The 23,622-nt window shown below is 47.1% G+C and overlaps 1 protein-coding gene across 2 annotated transcripts in view; it reads right to left on the reverse strand.

Annotated features, from left to right (window-relative positions):
* The window catches only part of LOC129840632 (serine/threonine-protein kinase 11-interacting protein-like), a 54,128-nt gene extending 34,119 nt beyond the window's left edge, over positions 1 to 20,009 (reverse strand). The window contains exons 1-17 of one of the 2 annotated variants that reach the window (XM_055908643.1): positions 19,825 to 20,009; positions 19,414 to 19,481; positions 19,017 to 19,219; positions 18,750 to 18,824; positions 18,553 to 18,648; positions 13,736 to 13,843; positions 13,558 to 13,629; positions 13,307 to 13,436; positions 12,633 to 12,736; positions 12,240 to 12,329; positions 12,074 to 12,115; positions 11,737 to 11,913; positions 11,205 to 11,286; positions 10,321 to 10,791; positions 9,912 to 10,132; positions 9,574 to 9,684; positions 8,259 to 8,481 (exon numbers count right to left, since the gene is read on the reverse strand). In XM_055908643.1, coding sequence (XP_055764618.1) covers positions 8,259 to 8,481; positions 9,574 to 9,684; positions 9,912 to 10,132; positions 10,321 to 10,791; positions 11,205 to 11,286; positions 11,737 to 11,913; positions 12,074 to 12,115; positions 12,240 to 12,329; positions 12,633 to 12,736; positions 13,307 to 13,436; positions 13,558 to 13,629; positions 13,736 to 13,843; positions 18,553 to 18,648; positions 18,750 to 18,824; positions 19,017 to 19,219; positions 19,414 to 19,480 — 2,272 coding nt within the window. In that variant the 5' untranslated portion in view covers position 19,481; positions 19,825 to 20,009. The other variant, XM_055908644.1, reaches the window with a different exon arrangement.
* Positions 20,010 to 23,622: the final 3,613 nt, after the last annotated feature.

Genomic DNA, 23,622 nt, shown 5'->3' on the forward strand with positions numbered 1-23,622 from the left:
TTTGGAACCACCAAGACTCTTCCTGGAGCTGAACGCCCGGCCAAACTGAACAATCGGGGGAGAAGGACCTTGGTCAGGAAGTGACCAAGAACCCGATGGTCACTCTGACAGAGCTCCAGAGTTCCTCTGTGGAGATGGGAGTACCTTCCAGAAGGACAACCATCTCTGCAGCACTCCACCAATCAGGCCTTTATGGTAGAGCGGCCAGATGGAAGCCCCTCGGTAAAAAAGGCACAACAGCCCATTTGGAGTTGGCCAAAAGGCACCTAAAGGACTCTCAGACCATGAGAACAATATTCTCTCGTCTGATGAAACCAAGAGTGAACTTTTGGCCTGAATGCCAAGCGTCACATCTGGAGGAAACCTGGCACCATCCCTATGGTGAAGCATGGTGGTAGCAGCATCAGGCTGTGGGGATGTTTTTCAGTGGCAGCGACTGAGAAACCAGTCAGGATTGAGGCAAAGATGAACAGAGCAAAAATACAGAGAGATCCTTGATGAAAACCTGCTCCAGAGCGTTCACAACCTCAGACTGGGGCGAAGGTTCACCTTCCAACAGGACAATGACCCTAAGCACACAGCCAAGACAACACAAGAGTGGCTTCAGGACAAGTCTCTGAATGGTGTGCCAAGCTTGTAGCGCCATACCGAATAAGACACGATGCTGTAATCGCTGCCAAAGGTGCTTCAACAAAGTACTGAGTAAAGGGTCTGAAGACTTACAGTACCAGTCAAAAGTTGACACACCTACTCATTCAAGGATTTTTCTTTAAATTTTACTATTTTCTACACTGTAGAATAATAGCGAAGACATAAACTATGAAATAACATAAAATCATGTAGTAACCAAAAAAAGTCTTAAATCGAAATATATTTTACATTTAAGTTTCTTCAAAGTAGCCACCCATTGCCTGACAGCTGACAGATGACAGCTTTGCACACTCTTGGCATTCTCTCAACCAGCTTCATGAGGTAGTCACCTGGAATGCATTTCAATTAACAGGTGTGCCTTGATAAAAGTTAGTTTGTGGAATTTTTTTCCTTCTTAATGGTTTTGAGCCAATCAGTTGTGTTGTGACAAGGTAGGGGTGGTATACAGAAGAGAGCCCTATTTGGTAAAATACCAAGTCCATATTATGGCAAGAACAGCTCAAATAAGCAAAGAGAAATGACAGTCCATCATTACTTCAAGACATGAAGGTCAGTCACTGCGGAAGATTACAAGAATTTAAAAGTTTCTTCAAGTGCATTTGCAAAAACCATAAAGCGCTATGATGAAACTGGCTCTCATGAGGACCGCCACAGGAAAGGAAGACCCAGAGTTACCTCTGCTGCAGAGGATAAGTTCATTAGAGTTACCCGTCCCAGAAATAGCAGAAACTCAAATATTAAATATTTTGATTTGTTTAACACTTTTTTATTTACTACATGATTCCATATGTGTTATTTCATAGTTGTGATGTCTTCATTATTATTCTACAATGTAGAAAATAGTAAAAATAAAGAAAAACCCTTGAATTAGTGTCCAAACTTTTGACCAGTACTGTATGTAAATGTCATGTTTTTTTTCTCTTCAATAAATTAGCAAACATTTAAAAAAAAACATGTTTTCGCTTTGTCATTATAGGTTATTGCGAGAAGATCGATGAGAAAATAAAAAAACTATTGAATCAATTTTAGAATAAGGCTGTATGGAAAAAAAGTCAAGGATCTGAATACTTTCCAAAGGCACTGTAAACAATCTCTCAAGCACAAGCTCACATGCTTATGCATGCTTATGAGTAGCCAGCTAATCTTTATATTTCATGTCTAACCAACTTGGATCTAAACTCAGCAAAATAATAAATGTCCTCTCACTGTCAACTGTGTTAATTTTCAGCAAACTTAACATGTGTAAATATTTGTATGAACATAAGATTCAAGAACTGAGACATAAACTGAACAAGTTCCACGAACATGTGACTAACAGAAATTGAAAAATGTGTCCCTGAACAAAGGGGGGGTCAAAATCAAAAGTAACAGTCAGTATCTGGTGTGGCCACCAGCTGCATTAAGTGCTGCAGTGCATCTCCTCCTCATGAACTTCACCAGATTTGCCAGTTCTTGCTGTGAGATGTTACTCCACTCTTCCACCAAGGCACCTGCAAGTTCACAGACATTTCTGGTGGGGGAATGGCCCTAGCCCTCACCCTCCGATCCAACAGGTTCCAGACGTGCTCAACGGGATTGAGATCCGGGTTCTTCGCTGGCCATGGCAGAACACTGACATTCCTGTCTTGCAGGAAATCAGCCATACTGCTCATTCTGTGCGTGGTGGCATTGTCATGTCAGGATGAGCCTGCAGGAAGGGTACCACATGAGGGAGGAGGATGTCTTCCCTGTAATGCACAGCGTTGAGATTGCCTGCAATGACAACAAGCTCAGTCCGATGATGCTGTGACACACCGCCCCGCTCCAGAGTACAGGCCTCGGTGTAACGCTCATTCCTTCGTCGATAAACGTGAATCCGACCATTACCCCTGGTGAGACAAAACCGCGACTCGTCAGTGAAGAGCACTTTTTTGCAGTCCTGTCTGGTCCAGCGACGGTGGGTTTGTGCCCATAGGCGACGTTGTTGCTGGTGATGTCTGGTGATGACCTGCCTTACAACAGGCCTACAAGACCTCAGTGCAGCCTCTCTCAGCCTATTGCAGACAGTCTGAGCACTGATGGAGGGATTGTGCGTTCCTGGTGTAACTCGGGCAGTTGTTGTTGCCATCCTGTACCTGTCCCGCAGGTGTGATGTTCGGATGTACCGATCCTGTGCAGGTGTTGTTACACGTGGTCTGCCACTGCGAGGACGATCAGCTGTCCGCCCTTTCTCCCTGTAGCGATGTCTTAGGCGTCTCACAGTACGGACATGGCAATTTATTGCACGGGTCACATCTGCAGTCCTCATGCCTCCTTACAGCAAGCCTAAGGCACATTCACACAGATGAGCAGGGACACTGGGCATCTCTCTTTGGGTGTTTTTCAGAGTCAGTAGAAAGGCCTCTTTCGTGTACTAAGTTTTCATAACTGTGACCTTAATTTCCTACCGTCTGTAAGCTGTTTGTGTCTTAACGACCATTCCACAGGTGCATGTTCATTAATTGTTTATGGTTCATTGAACAAGCATGAGAAGCAGTGTTTAAACCCTTTACAATGAAGGTCTGAAGTTATTTGGATTTTTACGAATTATCTTTGAAAGACAGGGTCCTGAAAAAGGGACATTTCTTTTTTTGCTGAGTTTATTTGCTAGCCAACAAGGTAGAACAGTTGAATTGTTATAAAGCACCCTTCTATCCATCTCCAACTGTTTGAACAGCATGCTAGCCTTTTCACTTTGTTCAGATGTTGAAATCAAGTGGCCTACCTTCTTTCTCAGAATAAGAACGAGTTGCCAATTCCTTATGTAATTGTGCTTTATGCTTATTGCACATTTATAAAACAGACTAGACAGCTATGAGAACGAGTTGCCAATTCCTTATGTAATTGTGCTTTATGCTTATTGCACATTTATAAAACAGACTAGACAGCATGTATAACGGTCTTTGAATAAAATGCTGCTAGCGGAACGTACCAAACTGAGCATTCATTTTCCAGAATCAATGTTCATCGATACTCTTGTTTTAATAGTGTCTGCTCTGCACGCAATGTGAGGAGTTGAGACAGGTTAACTTCTCTACTACAGTAAAATAATGTCTCAATGTGTTTTCGGTTTCAACATAACAGATTCTGTTGGACTAAGCCTCAAACGCAAATAACGAGTTGTAACCGCTTATCAGAGGAGGAAGTGATCTCTCATCTTTGTTGTTGTGAATGGCAGGGGGAGGGGCTTGGTGTGTGTAAACAGAGAGGTTTCACTCTCGCCAAAATTGTCCTAAAGTGTTGGTCTGTGTGTGTGTGTGTGTGTGTGTGTGTGTGATGGTCTGTGTGTGTGATGGTCTGTGTGTGCGATGGTCTGTGTGATGGTCTGTGTGATGGTCTGTGTGTGTGTGTGTGTGTGTGTATGCGTGTGTGTGTGTGAGATGGTCTGTGTGTGTGTGTGTATGCGTGTGTGTGTGTGTGTGTGTGTGATGGTCTGTGTGTGATGGTCTGTGTGCGTGTGTGTGATGGTCTGTGTGAGATGGTCTGTGTGTGTGTGTGTGTATGCGTGTGTGTGATGGTCTGTGTGAGATGGTCTGTGTGTGTGTGTGTGTGTGTGAGATGGTCTGTGTGTGTGTGTGTGTGTGTGTGTGTGTGTGTGTGAGATGGTCTGTGTGTGTGTGTGTGTGTGTGTGTGTGCGATGGTCTGTGTGATGGTCTGTGTGTGTGCGATGGTCTGTGTGATGGTCTGTGTGTGTGTGTGTGTGTGTGTGTGTGTGTGTGATGGTCTGTGTGATGGTCTGTGTGTGTGTGTGTGTGTGATGGTCTGTGTGTGTGTGATGGTCTGTGTGTGTGTGTGTGTGTGTGTGTGTGTGATGGTCTGTGTGTGTGATGGTCTGTGTGTGTGTGTGTGTTTGTGTGTGTGATGGTCTGTGTGTGTGTGTGTGTGTTTGTGTGTGTGATGGTCTGTGTGTGTGTGTGTGTGTTTGTGTGTGTGATGGTCTGTGTGTGTGTGTGTGTGTTTGTGTGTGTGATGGTCTGTGTGTGTGTGTGTGTGTGTTGGTCTGTGTGTGTGTGTGTGTGTGTGTGTGTGTGATGGTCTGTGTGTGTGTGTGTGTGTGTGTGTGTGATGGTCTGTGTGTGTGTGTGTGTGTGTGTGTGTGATGGTCTGTGTGTGTGTGTGTGATGGTCTGTGTGTGTGTCTGTGTGTGTGTGTGATGGTCTGTGTGTGTGTGTGTGTGTGTGTGTGATGGTCTGTGTGTGTGTGTGTGTGTGTGTGTGTGTGTGTGTGTGTGTGTGTGTGTGTGTGTGATGGTCTGTGTGTGTGTGTGTGTGTGTGTGTGATGGTCTGTGTGTGTGTGTGTGTGTGTGTGTGTGTGTGTGTTTGTCTGTGTGTGTGTGTGTGTGTGATTGTCTGTGTGTGTGTGTGTGTGTGTGTGTGATGGTCTGTGTGTGTGTGTGTGTGTGTGTGTGTGTGTGTGTTGGTCTGTGTGTGTGTGTGTGTGTGTGTGTGTGTGTGTGTGTGTATGAGTGTGTGTGTGTGAGATGGTCTGTGTGTGTGTGTGTATGCGTGTGTGTGTGTGTGTGTGTGAGATGGTCTGTGTGTGTGTGTGTGTGTGTGTGTGTGTGTGTGTGATGGTCTGTGTGATGGTCTGTGTGTGTGCGATGGTCTGTGTGATGGTCTGTGTGTGTGTGTGTGTGTGTGTGTGTGTGTGTGTGTGTGTGTGATGGTCTGTGTGATGGTCTGTGTGTGTGTGTGTGTGTGTGATGGTCTGTGTGTGTGTGATGGTCTGTGTGTGTGTGTGTGTGTGTGTGTGTGTGTGTGTGTGTGTGTGTGTGTGTGTGTGTGTGTGTGATGGTCTGTGTGTGTGATGGTCTGTGTGTGTGTGTGTGTTTGTGTGTGTGATGGTCTGTGTGTGTGTGTGTGTTTGTGTGTGTGATGGTCTGTGTGTGTGTGTGTGTGTGTGTGTGTGTGTGTGTGTGTGTGTGTGTGATGGTCTGTGTGTGTGTGTGTGTGTGTGTGTGTGATGGTCTGTGTGTGTGTGTGTGTGTGTGTGTGTGTGATGGTCTGTGTGTGTGTGTGATGGTCTGTGTGTGTGTGTGTGTGTGTGTGTGTGATGGTCTGTGTGTGTGATGGTCTGTGTGTGTGTGTGTGTTTGTGTGTGTGATGGTCTGTGTGTGTGTGTGTGTTTGTGTGTGTGATGGTCTGTGTGTGTGTGTGTGTGTGTGTGTGTGTGTGTGTGTGTGTGTGTGTGTGTGTGTGATTGTCTGTGTGTGTGTGTGTGTGTGTGTGTGTGATGGTCTGTGTGTGTGTGTGTGTGATGGTCTGTGTGTGTGTGTGTGTATGCGTGTGTGTGATGGTCTGTGTGAGATGGTCTGTGTGTGTGTGTGTGTGTGTGTGTGTGTGTGTGTGTGTGTGATTGTCTGTGTGATTGTCTGTGTGTGTGCGATGGTCTGTGTGTGTGTGTGTGTGTGTGTGTGTGTGTGATGGTCTGTGTGATGGTCTGTGTGTGTGTGTGTGTGTGATGGTCTGTGTGTGTGTGATGGTCTGTGTGTGTGTGTGTGTGTGTGTGTGTGTGTGATGGTCTGTGTGTGTGATGGTCTGTGTGTGTGTGTGTGTTTGTGTGTGTGATGGTCTGTGTGTGTGTGTGTGTTTGTGTGTGTGATGGTCTGTGTGTGTGTGTGTGTGTGTGTGTGTGATGGTCTGTGTGTGTGTGTGTGTGTGTGTGATGGTCTGTGTGTGTGTGTGTGTGTGTGTGTGTGTGTGTGTGTGTGTGATGGTCTGTGTGTGTGTGTGTGTGTGTGTGTGTGATGGTCTGTGTGTGTGTGTGTGTGTGTGTGTGATGGTCTACGTGTGTGTGTGTGTGTGTGTGTGTGATGGTCTGTGTGTGTGTGTGTGTGTGTGTGTGTGTGATGGTCTGTGTGTGTGTGTGTGTGTGTGTGTGTGTGTGTGTGATGGTCTGTGTGTGTGTGTGTGTGTGTGTGTGTGTGTGATGGTCTGTGTGATGGTCTGTGTGTGTGCGATGGTCTGTGTGATGGTCTGTGTGTGTGTGTGTGTGTGTGTGTGTGTGTGTGTGTGTGTGTGTGTGTGATGGTCTGTGTGATGGTCTGTGTGTGTGTGTGTGTGTGATGGTCTGTGTGTGTGTGATGGTCTGTGTGTGTGTGTGTGTGTTGGTCTGTGTGTGTGTGTGTGTGTGTGTGTGTTGGTCTGTGTGTGTGTGTGTGTGTGTGTGTGTGTGTGTGTGTGTGTGTGTGTGTGTGTGTGTGTGTGTGTGTGTGTGTGTGTGTGTGTGTGTGTGTGTGTGTGTGTGTGCGTGTGTGTGTGATGGTCTCTGTGTGTGTGTGTGTGTGTGTGTGTGTGTGTGTGTGTGTGTGTGTGTGTGTGTGTGTGTGTGTGTGTGTGATGGTCTGTGTGTGCGATGGTCTGTGTGATGGTCTGTGTGTGTGTGTGTGTGTGATGGTCTGTGTGTGTGTGTGTGATGGTCTGTGTGTGTGTGTGTGATGGTCTGTGTGTGTGTGTGTGTGTGTGTGTGATGGTCTGTGTGTGTGTGTGTGATGGTCTGTGTGTGTGTGTGTGTGTGTGTGATGGTCTGTGTGTGTGTGATGGTCTGTGTGTGTGTGTGTGTGTGTGTGATGGTCTGTGTGTGTGTGATGGTCTGTGTGTGTGTGTGTGTGTGTGATGGTCTGTGTGTGTGTGTGTGTGTGTGTGATGGTCTGTGTGTGTGTGTGTGTGTGTGATGGTCTGTGTGTGTGTGTGTGTGTGTGATTGTCTGTGTGTGTGTGTGTGTGTGTGTGTGTGTGTGTGTGTGTGTGTGTGTGTGTGTGATGGTCTGTGTGTGTGTGTGTGTGATGGTCTGTGTGTGTGTGTGTGTGTGTGTGTGATGGTCTGTGTGTGTGTGTGTGTGTGTGTGATGGTCTGTGTGTGTGTGTGTGTGTGTGTGTGATGGTCTGTGTGTGTGTGTGTGTGTTGGTCTGTGTGTGTGTGTGTGTGTTGGTCTGTGTGTGTGTGTGTGTGTTGGTCTGTGTGTGTGTGTGTGTGTGTGTGTGTGTGTGTGTGATGGTCTGTGTGTGTGTGATGGTCTGTGTGTGTGTGTGTGTGCGTGTGTGTGTGATGGTCTGTGTGTGTGTGTGTGTGTGCGTGTGTGTGTGATGGTCTGTGTGTGTGCGTGTGTGTGTGATGGTCTGTGTGTGTGTGTGATGGTCTGTGTGTGTGTGTGTGTGTGCGCGTGCATGCGTGCGTGCGTGCGTGCGTGTGTGTGATGGTCTGTGTGTGTGTGTGTGATGGTCTGTGTGTGTGTGTGTGATGGTCTGTGTGTGTGTGTGTGTGTGTGATGGTCTCTGTGTGTGTGTGTGATGGTCTGTGTGTGTGTGTGTGATGGTCTGTGTGTGTGTGTGTGATGGTCTGTGTGTGTGTGTGTGATGGTCTCTGTGTGTGTGTGTGATGGTCTGTGTGTGATGGTCTGTGTGTGTGTGTGTGTGTGTGATGGTCTGTGTCTGTGTGTGTTGGTGTGTGTCTGTGTGTGTGTGGCACAGAGGGAGAGAGAAAAAAAAATGAAATACTGACATCGGTTTGGATATTGTAATATTTGAATAACTGTGCCGGTCCCGAGCATGCATGCATGTGTGTTCCTGTACGAGTGTGCCTCTCTCACCCAATCCATCTTCTCTGCACTTGTTCTTCCTCTCCTCCTCCAGCTGCTGCTCTTCCAGTCCTGTCCATCCTCTCAATCTCCCTCCATCCTGCTGCTCCTTCCCTCCACGCTGTGTGAACTCTGATCCACAGCGTAGACACTGCAGGCGGACACAGACGGGACGACCCTCCATGACCCGCCGCTCATTCTCCTTCACCACCCGCGACAGTACCTCTGTCAGTGCCTAGCAACAACACAACACCCGCCGTATTTACAATCATGTATTTTCCAAGACATTCTTTGAAACTTTAATAACAGTCCTTGTATTTTCCGATAGAACAGTTGTATGATGACTGGCTACCTCCAATTTGTATTGTACCCACATGCAAGTCCAAACAAGAAAACAGAACATTCAGAATACAGAACATTCCAATGGCTGCTTACGTAAAACACACAAACAACAAGATAGATATCATTGGGCCTAATGAGCAAGGTCTGACCTGTAGGACTGATGGCAACATCCATGGAGTACTGACCACAGCTTTGTGGACGATGTATAACTGTTAGGACTAATGACTACAACCCTGATCTTTCTCTTTGCTAATGATGTGTGTGATCAGTCTCCGGTCTGTTGCCAGTAGAACATCCTAACCCATTCGTTGATGATAGGCCCCGCTTTACTAAAGTTGCAAGCCAAGAAATTGTGAGACGCAGTATCTCGCAATAGAATGCTGTTTTTGATTGCAGATAGATAGGCCTAGTGCACGGTTCCGACTCCGTCTGACTGGTGGCCGACCTACAAATACTGTGCCCCTCTCCTCTCTCTCCGTCTGTCCCTCGCTATGAAAGATGCAAGTGTTTGTGTTCTCAGAAGTACGGCAACTTATCAGTCTCCTCCGTTCCAAGAATACTGAATCTTAGGAGTCAATCTTGAAACTCAGAAATGGGAGTCAACACCGGGAGTCGACGTGCAAGGAGTCGAGGTATCAATTCTATTGGAGTCGACACTCTCCAACACTACGTCATCATCGTTAACAGTTCGCAAAATGGCAGAGAAAGACAAGCGACAGCAGCGTAGTCCTGTATGGCAATACTTTCATAAGTTAAATGAGAAGGAAATGCAGACTTTGAGAGGTGGAGTTGAGGTACAGTAATGGTAGTACAGGTGCAATGCTTAACCATCTGAAAGGGACGTACCGTGAGACACAAAGTGTTGCTAGCAGCAGAGTAGTTAAATTGCGAATTCACGTGGAGTTTAAAATGAAAAACTGATTTAAAAAAATGTCTGTTTAACCGGTAAGAACATTTTCCATTTGTCACATCCCTATTGCGTTACCTGCAGTGCCTCCTGGGGGTCATCATCCAGCATAACATAGCGTCTCCTCCTCCTCTCTCTGCTGACGTAACGGAAGTGAAGCTCTACCGCAGGAAGAGTTCGCTCCACCTCCTAGAGAGAGAACTATCTTTAGAACAAATACAAAACATACACTTCTTTCATCATTTCAGGCAACAACAAAAATAAAAATAAAAATCACCCCCCTTCCTCTCGGCATAATTCCCCTCCCCAACCATTACTCCCTCCACCACCATCCCTACTCACCTTTCCTCTCCTTCCATCCATCCTCCCCTCCCTCCCTCCCTCCCTCCCTCCCTCATTCCCCTCCTGCTCCTCACCCTCTCAGTCCAGGTGACCTGGGACATGGTGAACCTCCCCAGACTGTCCAACTCTAGCTGGGCCTGCAACTGACCCCTGCTCATGTCCACCTCCAGGACGTGTCTTGGCTTGACCCTGAGGAACACAGGACACTGGGCCCTGTTCTTCCTCCTCAGCCCCTCCTCCTCCTCCTCTTCTGATGATGATAGTACTCCCACAAGCAGGGGGTGACACAGGTCAACTAGAGACAGACAAAAGAGGTCAAAGGTTGGCTCAGCGTTGCCCAATCAGTTCCTTTGGAACCACCCAGTCTTTGCACATTTTGGTTGTATTCCCGCTCTAGCACAGCTGGTTGGACTAGTTGAGGGCTGGATGATAAGTTGTCTACTTCAATCAGGTGTGCTACTGCTAGTTCTGAAGTGCTCCTACCTCCCAAGTCCTCCTCCTCTTCTTCTCTGGTGTCCGTGGGTGTCGCCGGTGGCCCCTCTAACCCCTGACCCAGTCCCTCTGCCATAGTAGTCTCCAGGGTGGATTCTGTGTGCCCGAGGCTGTGGTCAGGCCACTGGAGGGTGGACTCTGTCTCCAGATCTGCATCCCAGTCTGACGCCTCCTCCTTGGACTCAGACGAGAGCAGTGGTGGGGGTAGAACCTCCGGGACTTCCAGCTCTGGAGAAGGGGGCTTAAAGGTGGAGGGGCTTGCCTGGACGGGGCTGTTGCTGGTTGGGGAGGGGGTGGCACAGAGACTGTTGTTGAGGTGTGGAGGAGCTGGTCTGTCCGCCTTGTCTAGGGTGGCGATTGGCGCCCCCTCTAGGTGATGCTGGTAGCGCAGCCAATCCTCACCCAGTTGGTCCCTGAAACTGTCCATGCGTTCAATCTCTTTCTGGTGAGGGAGAACGATGTCTGAGGGGAGAGAGGAGGTTTATATATATATATATATGGACCCTCCAGCCCCCTTACCCCGTAGGTACCCCCTAGACCCTTACCCCGTAGGATCTTGATCCTATCAGAGGGTTAGTTAAAGCTATTAACATGTGTGTATATATATATATATATATATATATATATGTAACAGTACCGTCCCCTCGCCCCGACCCGGGCGCGAACCAAGGACCCTCTACACACATCAACAACAGTCACCCACGAAGCATCGTTACCCATCGCTCCACAAAAGCTGCGGCCCTTGCAGAGCAAGGGGAACCACTACTTCAAGGTCTCAAAGCGAGTGACGTCACCGTTTGAAAGGCTATTAGCACGCACCACCGCTAACTAGCTAGCCATTTCACATTGGTTACATATATATAGTAAAAGTTTACCTTGTATAGAGGACTGTGGTCTGGGTTCATAGTCGTAGTCACTGGGCTCTGAGATGCTAGCCCGTCTCACCCTCACCTTACTCTGAAACAACACACATGGATATATATATTATACACACGACATTCCAGAAACATGTTCCTTCTCCTCTGCCTGTATTGATTTGTTCATTCCAAATGGACCTTACCCCGTAGACACCCCCTAGCCCCCTTACCCCGTAGGTACCCCCTTACCCCGTAGACACCCCCTAGCCCCCTTACCCCGTAGACACCCCCTAGCCCCCTTACCCCGTAGACACCCCCTAGCCCCGTAGGTACCCCCTAGCCCCCTTACCCCGTAGGTACCCCCTAACCCCCTTACCCCGTAGGTACCCCCTAACCCCCTTAACCCGTAGGATCTTGATCCTATCAGAGGGTTAGTTAAAGCTATTAACATGTATTTCTTCTAGCTGGTCAGGGTTTTAAGAGGTACACAGAGTGGCTAGGGGGGGGGGACAAACCACCAGCCTCTCAGTGAGCTGTGTAGCTGACTTACTTTGGCTTTCTTCTTGCGTTGTCGTGTCACTCCTACCTCGCTGACCGACAGGCTGTCACTCAACTCCCCGCCCCCGCTGGACACTACTTCCTGGTTACCCCGCTCTGGAGCCCTGGTGATCAAGGGCGAGGCCTGGGACTGGAGCTTCCCAATCAGCTGTCCCGGTTTGGGTAGCACCTGAAGGTGGGGGGGGGTGGGGCGGTCCCATGTTAAGACTATCTTGTACCAAAGTGGCGAATCCCACGAATGAACTTAAAGTGCACATCAACAAGTGACCCAACAAGACTAGAGAAGTGTTGAGTATATGCCTGCTGACCCACAGGAGCGGCCTACTCACTGACAACTCTGAGGAGGAGAGAGGGCTGCTGTCCAGTCTGAGCTAGAGGCAAGAGAGGGGGAGAGACAATATTAAACTCGAGGAGACAGAGAATCATGAAAAAAAGACTGGGTCCAAATTCAGCTTTACGATTTTTCTCCCTCCTTCCCTCCTTTTTCTCACTCACTCTGAGGTAGGCAGCCTTGGGGGAGAGGTGGCGGACAGTGCATGTTCTGTGGGTCTTCTGGAAGAACAGTGGGTTGCCCTTCAGATTCAGCTAAGAAGAGACAGAGGCTACAGGTCAATGAGTCTGGGATAACACTGAGGCTACAGGTCAGCGGGTCTGGGATAACACTGAGCCTACAGGTCAGCGGGTCTGGGATAACACTGAGCCTACAGGTCAGCGGGTCTGGGATAACAGTGAGGCTACAGGTCAGCGGTTCTGGGATAACACTGAGGCTACAGGTCAGCGGGTCTGGGATAACACTGAGGCTACAGGTCAGCGGGTCTGGGATAACACAGAGGCTGTCACAGAGTAAACTACTGATAAGCACACTTCTAAGTTCTCGCTCTCCTTCACCCTGTTGAGACTGTGCAGCATAGACAGAGGAGCCAGCTGGGAGTGATCCAGTAGCAGGTTGTAGGCCAAGTCCAGGTGCTGTAGGGACAACAACTGCTCCACTCCTGCATAGGGTCACAGTCACACACACAAATCAGACATCTAGGCATCTCATACTGAGACGGGGACAGAGTCAGCCATCCAAGACTAACAGAGACTTAGAGAGTACACTGAACAATAGGGAGACGGTTGGGGGAGAGAGATGGGGAGATAGGCAGTACTGGCAAACAAACGCTGGAGTATGCCAGTATATTAATATATTCCTAGCTTCCTGTTTATCTATAGCCCCCAACTGTTTGTGGACACAAGGCTATAAACAGATCCAAGGCTTTGATTGGCTGATGTCCTTGTCTTGTCCAAGGCTTTGCTTGTCTGAAGTCCCTCTCTGTTCCAATACTGATAGAGGTCAGTTCAAGGGGTCATGCATAACAGGTAGTCTTGAGGGAGTTTGCAGATGGAATACTCTTGCTAACTATTTGGTATTGATGATTTTTGGCATACGTTTAGGGATAATATAATATTAGGGCTGTGGTAAAAAATAAAAGAAAAAATTATCGCATTTTCCGTAGAGAAACCACCATACTATCATTCATTATAGCATGACCATATGGTGTCTATCAGAGGTGTTACAGTACCGTTGATGGTCTCCAGCTCGTTGTTTCTGAGGATGAGAGTGAGGAGCTTGGCTCTGGAGCTCAAGCCCAGCGTTGGTGCTCTCTGGAGATTGTTATAGCCCAGGTTGAGGTGCTCTAGCTCACTCAGAGGCTGAGAGAGGAGGAGGAGAGAGAGACAGTAGATATGGAGATAGCCCAGTGCAGTAACTTACTGCATGTCTCCAACTCTGACCCCCTCTCAACACACAGACACAAAACCTATCCAGAAATACCTTGAGAAAGTCAGCACACTCCTGGATTTTATTGTGACTAAGATCCAGAGACTTCAGAACATTCAGTAAACTCTAAAAAAAGGCAGAGTGACTCACATTAAAACATGGCCCAAAAAAGTGATTCACATTAAAAACAAATGTCAGTCAGTGAATAAATAAACCAGTGAGCATGTCTTACCAATGACTCATCCAGGCAGACTATAGCGTTGTAGCTGAAGTTGAGGGTGTGCAGCTCCAGCCAGGGCAGTGCAGAGCTGAGGTCTCCTCCACACAGAGACAGTAGCTCCTGTAACAAGAACACTGGCTCAAACTCCAACACAAAGGCGCCTGTTATTCAGAAAGAGAAAACGGTGAACAGTGTGTGTGTGTGTTACCTCCAGGGAACTGAGGCTCTTGGAGCAGGTGAACAGTGTGTGTGTGTGTGTGTGTGTTACCTCCAGGGAACTGAGGCTCTTGGAGCAGGTGAACAGTGTGTGTGTGTGTTACCTCCAGGGAACTGAGGCTCTTGGAGCAGGTGAACAGTGTGTGTGTGTGTGTGTGTGTGTTACCTCCAGGGAACTGAGGCTCTTGGAGCAGGTGAACAGTGTGTGTGTGTGTTACCTCCAGGGAACTGAGGCTCTTGGAGCAGGTGAACAGTGTGTGTGTGTGTGTTACCTCCAGGGAACTGAGGCTCTTGGAGCAGGTGAACAGTGTGTGTGTGTGTGTGTTACCTCCAGGGAACTGAGGCTCTTGGAGCAGGTGAACAGTGTGTGTGTGTGTGTGTGTTACCTCCAGGGAACTGAGGCTCTTGGAGCAGGTGAACAGTGTGTGTGTGTGTGTGTTACCTCCAGGGAACTGAGGCTCTTGGAGCAGGTGAACAGTGTGTGTGTGTGTTACCTCCAGGGAACTGAGGCTCTTGGAGCAGGTGAACAGTGTGTGTGTGTGTGTTACCTCCAGGGAACTGAGGCTCTTGGAGCAGGTGAACAGTGTGTGTGTGTGTTACCTCCAGGGAACTGAGGCTCTTGGAGCAGGTGTACAGTGTGTGTGTGTGTTACCTCCAGGGAACTGAGGCTCTTGGAGCAGGTGAACAGTGTGTGTGTGTGTTACCTCCAGGGAACTGAGGCTCTTGGAGCAGGTGAACAGTGTGTGTGTGTGTGTGTTACCTCCAGGGAACTGAGGCTCTTGGAGCAGGTGAACAGTGTGTGTGTGTGTTACCTCCAGGGAACTGAGGCTCTTGGAGCAGGTGAACAGTGTGTGTGTGTGTTACCTCCAGGGAACTGAGGCTCTTGGAGCAGGTGAACAGTGTGTGTGTGTGTGTTACCTCCAGAGAACTGAGGCTCTTGGAGCAGGTGAACAGTGTGTGTGTGTGTTACTTCCAGGGAACTGAGGCTCTTGGAGCAGGTGAACAGTGTGTGTGTGTGTGTTACCTCCAGGGAACTGAGGCTCTTGGAGCAGGTGAACAGTGTGTGTGTGTGTTACCTCCAGGGAACTGAGGCTCTTGGAGCAGGTGAACAGTGTGTGTGTGTGTTACCTCCAGGGAACTGAGGCTCTTGGAGCAGGTGAACAGTGTGTGTGTGTGTTACCTCCAGGGAACTGAGGCTCTTGGAGCAGGTGAACAGTGTGTGTGTGTGTTACCTCCAGGGAACTGAGGCTCTTGGAGCAGGTGAACAGTGTGTGTGTGTGTTACCTCCAGGGAACTGAGGCTCTTGGAGCAGGTGAACAGTGTGTGTGTGTGTGTTACCTCCAGGGAACTGAGGCTCTTGGAGCAGGTGAACAGTGTGTGTGTGTTACCTCCAGGGAACTGAGGCTCTTGGAGCAGGTGAACAGTGTGTGTGTGTTACCTCCAGGGAACTGAGGCTCTTGGAGCAGGTGAACAGTGTGTGTGTGTGTGTGTTACCTCCAGGGAACTGAGGCTCTTGGAGCAGGTGAACAGTGTGTGTGTGTGTTACCTCCGGGGAACTGAGGCTCTTGGAGCAGGTGAACAGTGTGTGTGTGTGTTACCTCCAGGGAACTGAGGCTCTTGGAGCAGGTGAACAGTGTGTGTGTGTGTGTTACCTCCAGGGAACTGAGGCTCTTGGAGCAGGTGAACAGTGTGTGTGTGTGTGTTACCTCCAGGGAACTGAGGCTCTTGGAGCAGGTGAACAGTGTGTGTGTGTGTGTTACCTCCAGGGAACTGAGGCTCTTGGAGCAGGTGAACAGTGTGTGTGTGTGTTACCTCCAGGGAACTGAGGCTCTTGGAGCAGGTGAACAGTGTGTGTGTGTGTTACCTCCAGGGAACTGAGGCTCTTGGAGCAGGTGAACAGTGTGTGTGTGTGTGTTACCTCCAGAGAACTGAGGCTCTTGGAGCAGGTGAACAGTGTGTGTGTGTGTTACTTCCAGGGAACTGAGGCTCTTGGAGCAGGTGAACAGTGTGTGTGTGTGTGTTACCTCCAGGGAACTGAGGCTCTTGGAGCAGGTGAACAGTGTGTGTGTGTGTTACCTCCAGGGAACTGAGGCTCTTGGAGCAGGTGAACAGTGTGTGTGTGTGTTACCTCCAGGGAACTGAGGCTCTTGGAGCAGGTGAACAGTGTGTGTGTGTGTTACCTCCAGGGAACTGAGGCTCTTGGAGCAGGTGAACAGTGTGTGTGTGTGTTACCTCCAGGGAACTGAGGCTCTTGGAGCAGGTGAACAGTGTGTGTGTGTGTTACCTCCAGGGAACTGAGGCTCTTGGAGCAGGTGAACAGTGTGTGTGTGTGTGTTACCTCCAGGGAACTGAGGCTCTTGGAGCAGGTGAACAGTGTGTGTGTGTTACCTCCAGGGAACTGAGGCTCTTGGAGCAGGTGAACAGTGTGTGTGTGTTACCTCCAGGGAACTGAGGCTCTTGGAGCAGGTGAACAGTGTGTGTGTGTGTGTGTTACCTCCAGGGAACTGAGGCTCTTGGAGCAGGTGAACAGTGTGTGTGTGTGTTACCTCCGGGGAACTGAGGCTCTTGGAGCAGGTGAACAGTGTGTGTGTGTGTTACCTCCAGGGAACTGAGGCTCTTGGAGCAGGTGAACAGTGTGTGTGTGTGTGTTACCTCCAGGGAACTGAGGCTCTTGGAGCAGGTGAACAGTGTGTGTGTGTGTGTTACCTCCAGGGAACTGAGGCTCTTGGAGCAGGTGAACAGTGTGTGTGTGTGTGTTACCTCCAGGGAACTGAGGCTCTTGGAGCAGGTGAACAGTGTGTGTGTGTGTTACCTCCAGGGAACTGAGGCTCTTGGAGCAGGTGAACAGTGTGTGTGTGTGTTACCTCCAGGGAACTGAGGCTCTTGGAGCAGGTGAACAGTGTGTGTGTGTGTGTTACCTCCAGGGAACTGAGGCTCTTGGAGCAGGTGAACAGTGTGTGTGTGTGTGTGTGTGTGTGTGTGTGTGTGTGTGTGTGTGTGTGTGTGTGTGTGTGTGTGTGTGTGTGTGTGTGTGTGTGTGTGTGTGTGTGTTACCTCCAGGGAACTGAGGCTCTTGGAGCAGGTGAACAGTGTGTGTGTGTGTGTGTTACCTCCAGGGAACTGAGGCTCTTGGAGCAGGTGAACAGTGTGTGTGTGTGTGTGTGTGTTACCTCCAGGGGACTGAGGCTCTTGGAGCAGGTGAACAGTGTGTGTGTGTGTGTGTGTTACCTCCAGGGAACTGAGGCTCTTGGAGCAGGTGTTACGTTCCCCAGTTTCTGTGTTCTGTTTTGTATTTGAGTGTGTGTGTTTCAGGAGATGGCTTCCTGAAGTACTCCCCAACCAGCTGATTGGTCAACCCCAGGCTAATTGGTGATTGGAGCTGACCCCGCCCCCTCGTCAAGAAGCAGCTGACTCTAATCACCATTGCCACCTGAAGATAAAAGCCAGTGTTCTGTCCAAGAGAGTGAAGATTGAGAAGAGAGAGGAGAGATTTGAGATAAGGAGTAGAGATTTGAGATAAGGAGTAGAGATAAGGAGTAGAGATAAGGAGTAGAGATTTGAGATAAGGAGTAGAGATTTGGAGATTGGGAGAGAGAAATTAGATTGTGATATAGTGTGGGTTGTGTATCAGAAAGTGTGGTATGTACTGTTGTTGTTGGTAGCAGTTTTTCTATGTCCTGTGTTTGAGTGGTTGTGAAATCATTAATAATTACTTTGTTTCATTTGTTCCCAGGGGGGAAGGAGAAGGCACTTTGGGAGTGCTTAGGCAAGAGGCCCGCGGGCATACATATACCCGTAGTATATTTACTGTCTAGGCACACTAGGTAAGACCTGGGCGGACCACCCCCTGTATTTTGGTTAGGGCACCAGACGGTGCTAAGTTAAGTGGGTAGGCAGGTTAGATAGGAGAGGGGGAACTTTGATATTTACTTTCTTTGCTTTGGTTCCGTCCAGCCCCTTTTCCCCATATTACCGTGTAAGAAAATAAATCCAAGTAAACGGTAAAATCTGCTTTTGTGTCATCCTTGCTCGCACCTACAGTCCATACCTCTTGCACTTCAGAGAGTTGAGTTATAGCAGGGAGTTGCGTTCCCTCTTCTCAGAGGCGTGCGTAACAGCAGGTGAACAGTGTGTGTGTTACCTCCAGGGAACTGAGGCTCTTGGAGCAGGTGAACAGTGTGTGTGTGTTACCTCCAGGGAACTGAGGCTCTTGGAGCAGGTGAACAGTGTGTGTGTGTGTTACCTCCAGGGAACTGAGGCTCTTGGAGCAGGTGAACAGTGTGTGTGTGTGTGTGTTACCTCCAGGGAACTGAGGCTCTTGGAGCAGGTGAACAGTGTGTGTGTCTGTGTGTTACCTCCAGGGAACTGAGGCTCTTGGAGCAGGTGAACAGTGTGTGTGTGTTACCTCCAGGGAACTGAGGCTCTTGGAGCAGGTGAACAGTGTGTGTGTGTTACCTCCAGGGAACTGAGGCTCTTGGAGCAGGTGAACAGTGTGTGTGTGTGCGTGCGTGTTACCTCCAGGGAACTGAGGCTATTGGAGCAGGTGAACAGTGTGTGTGTGCTACCTCCAGGGAACTGAGGCTCTTGGAGCAGGTGAACAGTGTGTGTGTTACCTCCAGGGAACTGAGGCTCTTGGAGCAGGTGAACACCTCTAACTGAGAGTAGACTCCCCGCAGGTCCTCCAGACAGTGAGGGGGGATACGCTTCAACTGTGAGAGAACAACAGGCCCAGAGTAATCCAGATTCATCTATATACAACATGTATACTGTTCTGTTACAAAGGAGAAGCACACACATTTTCCTCCCTTACCTCTAAGGACTTGAGAGACTTGAAAGGAAAGATCTTGACCACTGACTGAAGCCTCGACCCAGGTGGATTGATGAGCTAGGAATGAAAGGCCAAAGAACATTATATAGAATGCTATAGCTCCACCTCGTGGCTCAATGAAATTCCCTCAGATGTCCACATAATTCAGTTTTACTTGGAACATTTATGTTTATGAAGTGCTGAGCAAGTTATGCATACATCTATTACAAAACTGTCCACAAAGAGCAGGACACACAAACACACACACACCTTGAGGGAGACAGTCTTCTGCAGCACGTCAAACAGGAACTGGAGCTGCAGTAGGGAGGTGGTGTCAGCAGGGTGCGAGGGCAGAGCCAGGAAGCCATGTTGGTGAGTCCTGGAGAGGAGGTACTGCTCAAATAGATGACCTAGGTGCTGCAGAGAGTCTGCCTGTAGAGTCAGGGTACTGCTGCCGTCCAGCACAGATGCACCTGGAGAGAGGAGAGACAATGGTAACACACCACTTAAAACCAGCAGTTATAATGCAACATAAAATATATTAAGCATGTAGCTACAGTATAGCTATGAGGCCCTAATAATTTCTAACAACATCAAAAGAACAGATTAGCAGGTCTGGGATAACAGGGGCTATATCTAGAATATGTAGGTGGTGATGTTACTATACCATGATCCCGAAGCAGAGTGGCCAAGCTGTTGACAAGGGTGGATTGGCCACTGTGACTTCCAGCCATCCTGCAGGTAAACAATGCACCATAAAATAGATGAGAAGACCGAGACAGATGATTCTGGGGAAATGTGACACGTGCAAACAATCCAAACAATAGCACAAATTGTTAAAATAAAAATACGTTCTCAACTTACAGTATAAAGATGGAATCTAACTTGTAGGATACTGGTTATATACCAGCTAGCTTGTTAGCTAGTTATGTAGAGTACATTGTAATGCAGGACCTGCAGTTGTCTGTGAACGTTAAACTGGGCTACTCACAAAGCCAACACGAATCTATCTCTAGCTAGCTGTTGTAGCTTGTCTTGGATAGCATTCCACAGACTATTTCTTGAGACAACAACATACCTTAGCTATTTTATGTGACAGTCAAGCAGTGGTCAACATCGACATTCCCTTCCGATTGCCAGCAATACGACAAAAACATCAGTCAAGTAACTTCAAGTGTACTCGGTTGTCGATGTTGACATCTTCACTTGGACTGATGTCACGTGAGGAGGTTTCGGGGGAAAAAATACAGTGGCCCGGAGAATCCACATTTCAAAAAGTCGAAACAGGCTTTTTCGTAATTGTGCTAATCAATGGATATTGAAATGTTATAAATTAGCGAGACACCCCCCCCCCCCCCCCCAAAAAAAATGAGTGTGCATACACAAAATATGATTCAAATTTCAGATTCAGTCTGATTTCTTGGCCATAGCCACCACTAGATGGCTCCCTACCTCAAGAAGCAGGATCAAATCACAGGGATCAACAATATTTACTTTATGACAGTGACAACGCAATGGGGCATTTCCAATTTGGTCATTTTTATTAAGTGCATTCTGAGAACACTCAGCACATCTTTCTGGTATGCTTTATCGCCCTTTTAGAATGTTCTGGATGTTATCTTTACAATGGAGTGGAAGGACAATACAGTTTTCAACACTGCAAGAAGTAGCTAGATGTAACTATGCAAGGCACGCAAAATAGTATCGTTTAGCCTACTAAAGACTTTTAACAAATCTGTAATTGTGAGTAATTAAGTAAAGTAAGCATTTTTACAAATAGGCCTACTACCAATGCCTTTGCGGGGATCCTTTAAGTTTCCACCTTTTATACCAAATGTCCAAAACTAAGTGGTTTCTCTAATTTAAGCCTGTACCGTTCATGTCTTGTTGCTAGGTAACACGCACGCACATGCACACACAAGACAATCTTTTTCCATTAGGGACTGGGGATGTTTCCATGTAAGGATTTATGTACGGTAATTTGGTAAACATTTCCATCCACTGAGATGCTCTGGCAGGAAAGGTTCTCTGCAGACCAAGCATGCACTGAAAGCATGTTGGGACTGTTTCAAATTTTCCGATTTTTGGGATTGCATTAAAATTAAGCAACATGATTTATGTTATGGAAAACATGCACCAACTAAACATTGTGGATTAGTTGGTTGCATTTTTATGGGTTGAAACGCCTTCTAAAAAAATCTCTAATTGTGTGACCTTGATTTTCCATTTCAGTTTAGACCATTCAGTCTGCCATCTTCTGTTTGGGATTCTCAATGTATGATCATATGGTTACAGAAGTAAACAAATACACAATGCTTAGGTTATGTTTAGATGTTTAGATGTCTTTGTGTGTATGAAGTGTTGGATTACGTTTATATTGGCCCATAGATCTGAGAATAAAAAGTTTTCCACAATCCTCACCATTTCTCTATTTATCCAATCAGTGACTCAGTCAAATGAATGTCAATTAAGTCTAATCAACACACTAAATAAACCATGCTCCTTCACTGTCCAAACGCTGCTCTCAAAATGGAAGAACAATTCCTGACCATCCCCCAGCAAGCACAGGTAACCTAGCCTGGAACTCCTGGAAACTAGCCTGGAACTCCTGGAACCTGGCCTAGATGTAACGGCTTTCATATTCGTCCTCCTCCTCGGACGAGGAGAGGCGAGACGGATCGGACCAATACGCAGAGTGGTTAGTGTTCATAATGATTTAATATAACGAAAACTGAACACTGAATTACAAAACAAATAAACGAAGTGCAGAAAACCTATACAGTACCGTGTGGTGAAAACGGAAACAAACACCCACAAAACACACGTGAAACCCAGTCTGCCTAAGTATGATTCTCAATCAGGGACAACGATTGACAGCTGCCTCTGATTGAGAATCATACCAGGCCGAACACAAAAATCCCAACATAGAAAATCAACCATAGACAAACCCACCCAGCTCACGCCCTGACCAACTAAAATAAATACAAGACAAAGGAAAACAGGTCAGGAACGTGACACTAGAACCTAGCCTGAAACCTAGCCTGGAACCTAGCCTGAAACCTAGCCTAGTCCCACATCTGTTTGGGCTATTTTTGGGTGTGACACTGACCAAAAGGGTTGGCAAAACAGCACAAAAATATCTGGGACCAGGCTACGGAATTCAGGATCGGGACATGTCAAGTCAAGGCTTTTCTTCTTCCAGAACAAGGTCAAAGGACCAAATCACTGTCCCTTTTGTCTTCACTGCATTCGAAGGGCTTGTTTTCATTGTTGCAAGTGAACCAGTACTGTTTACTTTTAGCCCTGAACAAATCAGGCCTGTTAGAAGGCTTCGGCAGGTTGGAATAAAGCTTTCTTGGATCTGTTGTAGCAGCGTACTGTACTGTACTGTACTGTACTGTACTGTACTGTACTGTACTGTACTGTACTGTATGTCAGAGAGAGAGAGAGAGAGAGAGAGAGAGAGAGAGAGAGAGAGAGAGAAACCTCACTAGTAAAATATAACATGTGAGTCAGTAAACTTCTCAGGTCACAATTCATCACAATACAAACACAGGGTGTGCCCAGGCATCAGGCCAAGCTACTGTTCTAATACATTATAGTCATTATAGCCAGGATACTGTTGTAATAGATTATAGTCAGTATAGCCAGGATACTGTTCTTATACATTATAGTCAGTATAGCCAGGATACTGTTCTAATACATTATAGTCATTATAGCCAGGATACTGTTCTAATAGATTATAGTCATTATAGCCAGGATACTGTTCTAATACATTATAGTCATTAAAGCCAGGATACTGTTCTAATACATTATAGTCATTATAGCCAGGATACTGTTCTAATACATTATAGTCATTATAGCCAGGATACTGTTCTTATACATTATAGTCATTATAGCCAGGATACTGTTCTAATACATTATAGTCATTATAGCCAGGATACTGTTCTAATACATTATAGTCATTAAAGCCAGGATACTGTTCTAATACATTATAGTCATTATAGCCAGGATACTGTTCTAATACATTATAGTCATTATAGCCAGGATACTGTTCTAATACATTATAGTCATTAAAGCCAGGATACTGTTCTAATACATTATAGTCATTAAAGCCAGGATACGGTTGTAATAGATTATAGTCATTAAAGCCAGGATACTGTTGTAATAGATTATAGTCATTATAGCCAGGATACTGTTGTAATAGATTATAGTCAGTATAGCCAAGATACTGTTGTAATAGATTATAGTCAGTATAGCCAGGATACTGTTGTAATAGATTATAGTCAGTATAGCCAAGATACTGTTGTAATAGATTATAGTCAGTATAGCCAAGATACTGTTGTAATATATACAAATATAAACATCCAACTGTGCTAGGCCCATTTCGGAAATATGCCCTTTTCTAATCAAAGGGGTTTCTGCTCAGTGTTGTAATGTTTCACTTCATATCAATCAAAAGTTATTCGTCACATGCTTCGTTAACAACAGGTGTGGACTAACAGTAAAATACCTACATACACATATTGAAATTAACTATAGCTCTTTACATATGCATTGAAACAGATAATGTATTCATTCACTGCATGAGGAGATCTCACCCAGCGCTCGCTAGCACTGTGGACCTGTACTTTATCTAGTGTGTATATTGACTTAATAATTCTGGGGGGAATTTTAGGTAGCTGAACTTGATGGGAATGGCATTGCAATAACCGCTGGCCAGATACTGTGGCATGTTACCCCATTACCTGGTGGCCGTCCCCAGACACTGGGCAAACTCTAGCCCCAGGCCTTGTTTACAAACCAGGCCTTCTCTGCTTCTCCTCCCCAATGTTGCTTTTTATAAAATGACATATGAGGTTCTACGCAAACACCC

Source organism: Salvelinus fontinalis, chromosome 41 (genome assembly GCF_029448725.1).
Source record: "Salvelinus fontinalis isolate EN_2023a chromosome 41, ASM2944872v1, whole genome shotgun sequence".
NCBI classification, from domain to species: Eukaryota; Metazoa; Chordata; class Actinopteri; order Salmoniformes; family Salmonidae; genus Salvelinus; species Salvelinus fontinalis.